General features: G+C 34.6%; 1 protein-coding gene across 1 annotated transcript; it reads left to right on the forward strand.

Annotated features, from left to right (window-relative positions):
• The first annotated feature begins 964 nt into the window (after positions 1-964).
• Positions 965-5,803, forward strand: LOC123680685. The gene is made up of 3 exons (XM_045618716.1): positions 965-1,119; positions 1,637-1,787; positions 5,453-5,803. Exons 2-3 carry the CDS (start codon positions 1,644-1,646, stop codon positions 5,594-5,596), a joined length of 288 nt encoding a protein of 95 aa, XP_045474672.1. The 5' UTR covers positions 965-1,119; positions 1,637-1,643; the 3' UTR covers positions 5,597-5,803.
• The last annotated feature ends 5,008 nt before the right edge of the window (positions 5,804-10,811 follow it).

Genomic DNA, 10,811 nt, shown 5'->3' on the forward strand with positions numbered 1-10,811 from the left:
AATAAAACAATGAAAAATAAGAGATAAACAGCCCATATACCTACACCCCAACAGGCCCCGAAAAAAAAAACAAAATACAAGAAAGAAATGGAAATCAAGTACAATATAACGTCATGCTTGATCATTTCAACTTCAGATGTTTTCATTCAAATACAAATAACAGATAAAATCCAAAGATTGAGATTACAGATCACATCTATCTGCTATAGAATTAACAACGGAACAAGCAAATCTCAGTGGTGACTGCAAAAGCAAATAAATTCTTGGTGTACTAATATAGAAAGGGTAGAAAATGATCAGAGCAGGCCTCAAAGAATACGAGCCCAACGTTGCAAAGTACGCTATGCTATGGTAAAGAAGAGTAAGCTTTAGGGATTGATTTCTTGCATAGATTCTTAGCACCCCAAATATCAATTATTTTTTTTTTTGATGATACCTAAAGAATAAAATCATCATTAGCTCAGTGAAAATTGAGATGGAATTGGTATGAGAATTCAAAATGGAAAATAACCTTATATTTCATTTTTCCAACAAGAACTTTCCGAAAATGTATTAAATCTGATATTCAGCACTATAAATATTCGTTATAAACATTTCAATTGCAGAAAGCTTATCTTGATAATTGAATCTTTCATGAGCAATTAGAGATATGATGGATTTGATTCAAATCGAAAAAAATTGTTATTTACATATTATTCCCAATTAAGTACCTAGTGGTGCAACAAAACTCAATGTAATTCCAAATGTATGGCTACTTATTTCATCTATTTAATGATTTTACAAGTGAAGAGGAGACCCTGAACTTTTCATCAAACAAGCAACGAAACCTCAAGTGACATCATTCCAATTTTTCTCTAACACCTTAAGCATATAAGACACATACATAATTGTTCTTTGAAATATCATATTTGATATTTAATATTGCACAAACGATTGAACGAGAGGCATCATTAGCACAAAGGTATTTCATGCTTAATGCTTTCATCTGGGTCAGAAACAGTTGGTAGGGTTATACATGGAGATGGTCAGCTTTATATAAGGATCACTTATGGTACCGAGAGAGAATCCACTTGCCTTTGATCAATAAACTTACCTACTGTCGGAGTGTGTTCAACGAAGGTAAGTCAGTGAAAGTGTTGGTGATGCAGTGAAAATATTAAATGCATATTATGTAAAACGTGGACGATATGGAAATTAATCGTTCAGAAATTCTTCCTCATAACCGGGATTGTTAGCATTTAAAACGATTACATCGATAACGATCGAAAAACATATTTTATTCGAATGAAAACATCCAGGACAAAAACAAAACATCTTTTTTAAAATCTGTATTCAACGTTAAAAGTAAAATTTATTTTTTCAATCATCGAAAAATAATTGGTTCGAAATGAATTTTTCAACTTTTAGAGAATTTATATGATGAATTGATTTTGAATTGATTTTGAATTGTTTTTCTTCAGTTGAATCAAGAAAAATTAATAATATTCCTGATTGTGTTACTGATTTTTCATAGAGTTAAAATTTCTTCTTTGAACTGATCAAAATTTTTATTATTGGACGTGATGCATCAGAATTTTAACAAAACAAATACATCTACAATGTTTACTTCATTATGATAATTTTAATTTGTTCCTAGCCGCAAAATGAAAGCCGTAGTATGTTTATTGATGGGAGTTTTAGCAGTAGCCCTTGCTTTTCCACAAAAGGAAGGAGGAGCATACACAAATGAAGCCATAAGACAGGCTCAAAACACTCAACTTATCCCCAAGGATGCTCAAATCCAAAAGGTAAGATTTTTTATTTTGAATGAAAATACATAAAGTCCTATGCAAAGTTTGAAATCTAATATGATTTTTGAAGCTATGAAGATAGAATGTTTGTTGGAACATTGTACATTTTATTCAGGAGGGTAAACAATAACTGCAATATTGAGTAGAGTAAAAAGTAACTGTAATACAAAGTGAAGTAATACAAAGTATCTGAATCAGAAATATTTTTAGATTTTCTTTCATCCTTTTTGTTTAGAGTGTTGAAATTTTGAATGTGTATAACAAATTCTTTATCGAAAATAGTGAGAAATTGAATTATACCAAAGGCAATTATTTCCACAATCTTATTATAAGGGATGGAAATTCTAGCCATCAGATTAATTGATCCACTAATGAATATTTCAGGAGCCAAAACTGTAGATCTTTATAATTTTTCATTAAAGTTCATCCTAGTTTTCTACGAATTCGTGACTCATATAAGTTTTATAATTTTTGTACGGTTTCTCTGAACACTCCTGCATTTTTACATCTTATATTCAATTCAATTTCAAATATTCATTGAATTCGTTTGTTGCTAATTTTTGTTGTATTAGAAGAATAATTTCAATTTATAGGTACGCTTTATTCTAATTCCTTTTCGAATAGTTAAATCAAATTTTTCTATCTAGGAGTTGAGGGCGGGATTATTATAATTGTATAAATTTCGCTGAAACTTATTTCAATTTTTTTCACGATTTATTTTCTTGATGAAATGTAGTCTTGATCAAGTTTATCTTCTACTAAAATTCGTCCTAGAAATCCTAGAATGCAACTCTGATGATTGGTTTACACTTGGGTTATCTGCGTCTTATACTTGACTGATCTCACAGTAAAAGAATACTGCTCTTATACGAAGGTTCAAGTTCAATCGACGGCCTTGAAATTAATCACCTGAAATTATTACTTATAATTGCTTAATAGAGGGAATGATAAACTTTGGGCGCATATTTCGATGAAATCCATGACATACCTATGTATTACCTATTTAATGACAGTGTAGAAATATTTCTTAGTAGAGTGAAAGTAGCTCATGGTGAATCTAATGCACCTTAAAAATCTGTTATGTTTGAATGATCCATAATCAACAATTTTTTCACGGACATTTATTGCATCAATAGATGTATCTACACTTGAACATAATTTATTAAGACAAAGATCTGAATACACTTTCGTTTTGTGATTTCATTCAATTTATCATCATCAGGATTCATAACATTTCTGGATTCATTTGATCGAAATATATTCTTAAAGGGTTGAAAAATCAAAAACTAGTTCATTTAGTAACAAATGAACTTAATAACCTATGATGTGAAAAAAAACATAAGTTAACCGTTTTCACACTTATGCACGATGCATAATTTTTAAGGCTGAGACCATATTCAAGCCTCTCCGAAGAGAGGGCTACTTTTCGAGATTCAGTTCATTAGAGAAACAGGAGAAAAAATAACCTAAGCATCAGCACAGAAAGTTAAATGAACCAACTTGTCTTGTTCAATTCATATTGTTCATATTTTGTGACAAGGGCGTAGCCAGGGGGGGGGTTTTGGGGGTTCAAACCCCCCCCCCCCGAAATGTTAAAGATGTCAAAAAAACTTTTTTTTTTTCAAAATCTCGAAAATATTGTTTAATGGAATTTGTAAAAAGTGAATGAAATTATCACTCTCAGTTCAATTAGTTTGTAATGTGAAATTTGAAATGAATTACCTCTACGTAATCCAGTCAATTTGTGCTCACATGTGCCCCTCGAAGAAAAGTTATGGGTTAGTTTGATTTTTTCGATCGTATGTAACGGGTGTTTTTTTTCGAGGTATATAACTTTAAGTTGGCATTACTGTTCAAGATGGCGAAGGATTTAACAGCTGTCAAGTGATTTATTCTCAGTTCGGTTTGGCAATTCATCATGAATAGACTTACGTCTGAACAACGCTTGCAAATAGTACAATTTTATTTCGAAAATAATGGTTCTGTGCGGAATACGTATCGCGCACTACGTCCATTTTATTTTGTTTAGCGATGAAGCGCACTTCTGGTTGAATGGCTACGTCAACAAACAAAACTGCCGCATTTGGAGTGTAGGAAACCTCAAGTGTATGTCGAAACACTGTTACATCCAGAAAAACTGACTGTTTGGTGCGCTTTATGGGCTGGTGGAATCAGGTCCGTACTTCTTCAAAAACGATGATGGCCAGAACGTTACAGTCAATGGTGATCGGTATAGAGCCATGATTACTAACTTTTACATTCCTGAATTGAACAACCATGATGTCCAGGAGCTGTGGTTCCAACAAGACGGCGCAACATGTCACACAGCTCGTGCCACAATCGATTTATTGGAAGACACGTTTGGTGACCGCCTAATTTCTCATTTTGGACCAATTGGCCTCCAAGATCTTGTGATTTAACACCGCTAGACTACTTTCTGTGGAGCTATGTAAAGTCATTGGTCTATGCGGATAAGCCACAAACCCTTGACCATTTGGAAGACAACATTCGCCGTGTTATTGCCGATATACGGCCACAAATGTTGGAAAAGTCATCGAAAATTGGACGTCCAGATTGGACTACATCCGAGCCAGCCTTGTCGGTCATATGCCAGAAATCGTATTTAAAATGTAATGCCACAAGATTATCTTGCGGATGAATCAAATTCATATCAATCGAATAATCCATCGTTGTTTTATTGCAATTTAAAGTTCTATAGCTCTAAAAAAAACACCCTTTATTTTTTGAGGTTCTGAATCCGAATCTGAGGTTTAGCACCAAAATTCTGTGACGGAATATTAGAAAAAAATACAAAAAAAATTTAATCTTCTGACGTTTTCTTCCATAAAGTTTTTTGTCCGAAAAACCTGGCTCAAACGATAGTTCAAAATTGGCGTATTATATCTATCTCTACTAAAACTCAGTTGATGGGATAGTTTTAATTTCTTCGATTTATTATCTCTGTTTCTGGGGTACAGAATTCGAATCTGAAGTTTGCCACCAAAATTTCATGATAAAACATTGAAAAAAATGCAAAAAAGGTGATAACTATCATTTTTTACCCGTTTTTTGCATATAAACTTTCTACTCATAAATTTGAATTTGAGTACCTACTCTGTTGTATAAATATTACGACGGTATTTTTTTCCTGAATATATTTATAGGAATCAATGTAAAGAAATAAACTAAATTTCAAAAAGTGATTTCGAAAATGCTTTTTTTCTCAAAACATACTTGAAAAATAAAACTAGTGAAAATAGACTGAATGGGTTGGCTCTTTTAAAGTTGATATATTTAAAAAGAAAAACATAATATTTTTTTATAATATGTAAAACCCCCCCCGAAACTGAAACCTGGCTACGCCCGTGTTTTGTGATTATATGACATAACAACCAGAAAAACTTAAGGTAATGAATATTTATGAGTATGCCTCATGTCGAATCTGATTATTCATGATAATCCTCCTTCGTATTTGATCATTTCAACATTCGATCATTTTGTAACTAGTTAAATATTTCATTTCAGATGCAAAATGAATTTTATTTCATAATTCACAATTGAACTGAGTAAATCGTTGAACATCATATCAGTGTTATTTATCATGGTACTAGTCATTAATATGAAAACAAACAGTTTTAATTGATTTTGATTTTCTGTTTCAGGTGGAAGAGGGAATAGAAATTGGTGCTTATGAAGGAATTCCCGGAAACCAAAGAGTAAACCTCTTCGAAATTTTGGGCGATCAATTCCCCTCTGAAGTTGTCAACAATCTCCAACAACAAATCGATCAAGTCGGCAAAAATTAATTATTTATTTTATGTGCGTAGTTCGTGATATTATTTCATTTCTTGTTACTTTTTTCTTCTCTTGTTACTTCTTATTATTTTAGTTGTAGTTTTTGTTCTATTCTTCCCTGACATTCTTCCATTTCGAAGTGCCAATTTCATTTCTCATCCTTTTGTACATAGAAATTCCGAATAAATGTGATTTTTTTTAATAAATTTTATATTGAATCTGGCGTTTCATTGATTTTCATGAGTAATATTATTCTTATGTAGGAGTCAACCTCTAGAGGTAAAAATAACAATTAACAGATTGCATATATACCTATACATGAGTCCAAATTTTTGGAGGCCTTCATCTTGAGATTGCAACACCCTCAAAAACCTTCAATAGCAAATTCCTGGATGAACGAACATTCCTTGAAGAATCTCAAATTGCAATAGGATTGACACATAACTTTGAAGGTTACAATAATTCTGTTTGAGAATTAGCCAAAAATTTCTGTTTTGAATTATTTTCAGTGTGAACAAATCTTTAGAATTAATGGGTAAGAAGCTTCAAGTGGTAGAGTTGTTCAGATTGCCTTCTCTCCATTTCTTAGTTATCTGTCAGCCAGCCTGTATTGAACTAAGAATAATAATATTCAAAATTCAAATATAGAAATAATTTGGATTTTCGATATCGATTTGATCCCAATAGCTTCCTTAGATGATTTTCTAATTTTTAGTTGTAGGTACAATCAAAATATTTCTGTTAGAGCATATAAAGTGTAACGTGTACCAAACTATCATTCAGTTCATCGAAGATCTCAATTTTGCTTAAAAAATTAGTGACACAAGTAATTTTGTTTTATATTAGAAGGAATTGTAATGCAATTCATAAAATCATAATAAAACCTATTCTTAGCTTTCATCATATTGAAAGAATATAAAAACTACTGAAATCTGGACGAACTACATGATCTTTATAAATGATTGTAACATTACAATGGCCTTTAAACATATTTTGATATTCTTATTATCGCTGGCTTAGAAACAATGAGAACACTAATTTTGATTGAGAATTGATAAAAGCCAAATTATAATTGCCATTTTCATAACTTCATTTTATAGAGTGATTGCCAGTTCATGAAAAAAAGGTGAATAATATGTCAAAAGTTCACATGATATTACAATAATTTGTAGAGACATTATTTAGGTTTTAGGTATCTTCAACAAAAGTGCATTCTTATGATGAAATCGAAGAGCTTGCTATCAGCTGTTCAATAAATTCGTGCAAGGTTTTTATGCAATTCAATTATCAATTTTTAGAACTGGATTCATGAATATCAAAGGTGAAAGTTGACTGAATCTCATCTTGATTTCACTTTCACTCATTTGATACGTCTCCAAAAGGTAGTCAATACAGAATATATCGAATGTTAACTTTCGTTCACGAACTTAAGAGGCACGTCCACGCATTAAAATCGATGTGTGCATGACTTTATTATGATAATTAGTTGTACAAAAAAAAAGTTGGATTGAATTCGTTTCGACATTACCTGTGGATGTGCTATGAGAATTGAAGATCAGCCTCAACCGTTAAACAAGGAGTGCCAATCCGCTATATTCAAACCAGTTTGTATATTTTACTCGAAAAGAAAGTCATTTTCTCAGTAACATCATAATCTAAACGAGGTTTTTTCCGCTAGCCAAAATTCGGAATGATAGCTAAAAGGATTTTATTTCATTAGTTTATTTGGAATATTTCACTCAATAGCTCTGGGGCCTAACCAGTAAAAACACTTTTTTCTGAAAAATTTGACTTAGTCGTTAACCTGCAAGAATGATATAGGTACAGGGTGGTCCAAATTTTTTCAATAATTTTGTCGTCGATAGAATCACGCTTTTCATGAAGAAAAAGGTTCATATAAATATATACTAACTGACAACGAAACTGCAACATCAAGAAGGAGCTGTTTAAATTTTAATCTTTTTCTTGGTAAAACATAGATAGTATAGCAAGGAGTATGTGATTGAAATTTGGAGAAAAAAACGAAGGGTTTACAATTTTTTCAATAAATTATGTTATGTTAATAATGTGTTTGTCCACCGCGATCATCTATACACTCCCCAACACGTCTCGGCATTAATGCAATAAGATTGTCATTTTTTTCTTGAGAGATACTATCCCAAGCTACCTGTACTTTATTTATCAGAGCCGCCAAATTCAGTGGGGGCTGAGGTAAATTTCTAAGCTTTCTACCCATGATGTCCCAAACATGCTCTATAGATGGAAGATCGGGGGATCTGGGCGGTCATGGCAAAAGATTCACATGGGTCGCTTCGAAAAAGTTTAACCCATCTCTGGCAACATGAGGTCGGGCATTATCTTATTGAAATATTGGATTTTCGAGCCAGTCAAGGTGAGGGAGAACATATGGCTCCACTATTTCTTGAAGCTAACGCAGCGCTGTCATGTTACCTCGAATGAAGCCTAAAGGTGACCTACTTGCATGTGCAATAGCACCCCATAGCATAAGGCCTACTGTCCGGTGTACATGACACTCAACATCAAACTGAGGTTCACGTCTTTCTCCCCAACGTCGCCTAACCCTTCTTCGGTCATATGTGCACCCAAGGAGAATGGAGATTCATCAGAAAAGACAAGAAAGTACTCTGAAGCTGGGTTGTTGTAAAATTCAAAAAACGTGCAAAAAACGACTATGTTTTACCAAAAAATAAAAAGCTCCTTCTGGCTGTTCCAGTTCCTTTATCAGTTAGTATCTTAGACTAGATAAAATACATACTTTTAATACATTCACTGCAGTAACAAACATTTACCCTAAATCTAAATAATTCTTAAATGTTGGATGCGACCAATGATAATTTTAATATCGACATATGAACACCAAAAAAGTGTTAGCTTAGTAGCAATGAATGATCTAATCATAAAGGGTGTCCAAAAATTAACGCAAGTTTCAAATTTGCCGCCATTTATGCAGTACAAATTCCGGTTAAACCGGAAACAGACTACAACTTCTCTATTTCGAATGGCACACCTAGTATATTGTTGAATTATTTTTTTTTTCGACAATATTTCATACCTTGGGTGAAAACTCAACGGCATTTTTTCTTCAAAAAAGCTATCTAATTATGTAATAATATACTATGTGTGCCATTTGAACTAATGAAGTAGTAGTCTGTTTCTGATAAAACTAGAAGTTGTAGAGAGGAAATATTTTAGGGAAGAAGATCATTGTCCCAAACCCCAATATGCAAATTTTCAGCTCAAAATTGTGATTAGTTTTCAATAAACGTCAAATAGGCCATCCCGTTGAATCACCCTGTATAATGAAAGCTTGGCGGAAAATTTCATAGAAAACATGGTCGGAATAGTGTTTCAACTTCGTCAAATGTGAAGAGAATTGAAACATTCCGGGAGACCGGATCCGTTGGAGACGCTAAATACACTGGTCGTCCAACAACAAGTCGTTCAAATGACAATATCGAAGCAGTGTCGGTGACAATCCAGGAACCTCATTTCGGCGTCGTGGACAAGAATTGCAAATTACAAGAAGCTCTCTACAGAGTATAGGGTAGGGTGGGGCAACTGAGACACCGAGTTTACCGAGGTATAACTTCTTTTTGACGAAATTGGATGATGTTGATGTGGCCAATATGTGGTCTCAACAAGACGGTGCTACATGCCATATTTCCCGTGAAACACTTCAATTACTGCACGAGCCATTTCCAGGCCCTGTACTCTCTCGTTTCGGTGATCAGAATTGGCCCCCTTGATTATTATTATTATTACAAGGTAAAGAGTTGAGGCCAAGCCTATAAACTCACAAAAATTGAATATATATGAAAAATCACACCGAAACTTAAAAAAATGCATTACAAAATAAAAAGTAATTCACAGCTCCACAAGTAGCACTCACTCGCGACGAAACCAGGTGTCATAGTTGTTTTTGAAAGAGTTCACAGAAACTGAGTTCACCACCGATGAAGAGTTCCAAACGGTAAACACGCGGTTTGTGATGAAGAACTGTCTTTGGGATGTCCTGAAACTTTCCTTCCTCAGCTTGAAAGCGTGACCTCGTCCAGGTTCTACTTGAAGAGACCACTGAGGTCAACTCCAAAAAGATTGTGGAGAGCACGAAAAGTTATGATGAGATCACCACGCAGCATCCTGTCATCAAACGTGGACAGATTCATGATGGACAGTCTTTCACCATAACTGGGACGTAAGATGCCTTAGGGAAAACGAGTTGCCCGTCGCTGGACGCTCTCCAACAATGCCGAGTCTCTACTCAATAATGGACCCCACACAGGGCCAGCAAACTCCAGTATGGGTCTCACGTAAAGTTTGTAAAGGATAGCACAGGTGGAGGGATCACATCTACCAAAAGCTTTCTGAACCATGAATAAAGTTCTTTTGGACTTGTTTACCGCCTGAAGGATGTGGTCGGACCAGCTTAGATTCCCTGACACAATTTCACCAAGGTCAGCATGACATGGGGTTGTTGTTTATATAGTACTGACGACGGGGATTGCGAGCACCCAAGTGCAGAACAACACACTTCTCGTAGTTCAGAGGCAACCTCCACTCCTGGCTTCAACGGTTCAATTTCTCCATGTCTTCCTGAATCAGATGAGCTGCCACGTTGGGGTTACCGAATAATTTGGTATCGTCGGCAAATTGGGAACAATGAGAGTTGAAGATCTTGGGTAAATCAGAGATGTAGAGGAGAAAACGTAGTGGACCCAAAACAGAATCCTGTGGAACTCCACTTCCAACAGGTCTCGCCGAGTAAGAAATGCTTCAATCCAAGAAAGCAGGCGGTCGCTGATCCCAAGATGTTCGAGTTTATGTAAGAGAAGATCATGTGGTACACGGTCAAATGCCCGAGAAAAATCCAGATAAACAACCTCAACTGGATAGCCTTTATCAAGAGACTCGGACCAAGAGTTTACGCATTCAAGGAGGTTAGTAATGACTGATCTACCAGGAAGGAAGCCTTGTTGACATTCGGGAATTAGGTTGCCGCTAATTAGATTTTTTTTATGGGGTTATTTGAAATCACAGGTCTATGTCAACAAGCCCACAACCACGCGCGCATTTAAGAAGGAGATTCAACGTTACATCAACGAAATTCAGCTACATTCATGCAGAATGGTTATTGAAAATTTCGACAAACGAAAGCGTATGTGTATGCAAAGCCATGGAGATCATTCGCACGATTTGTTATTCCAT

The sequence above is a fragment of the Harmonia axyridis genome, chromosome 5 (assembly GCF_914767665.1).
Source record: "Harmonia axyridis chromosome 5, icHarAxyr1.1, whole genome shotgun sequence".
Taxonomy (NCBI): Eukaryota; Metazoa; Arthropoda; class Insecta; order Coleoptera; family Coccinellidae; genus Harmonia; species Harmonia axyridis.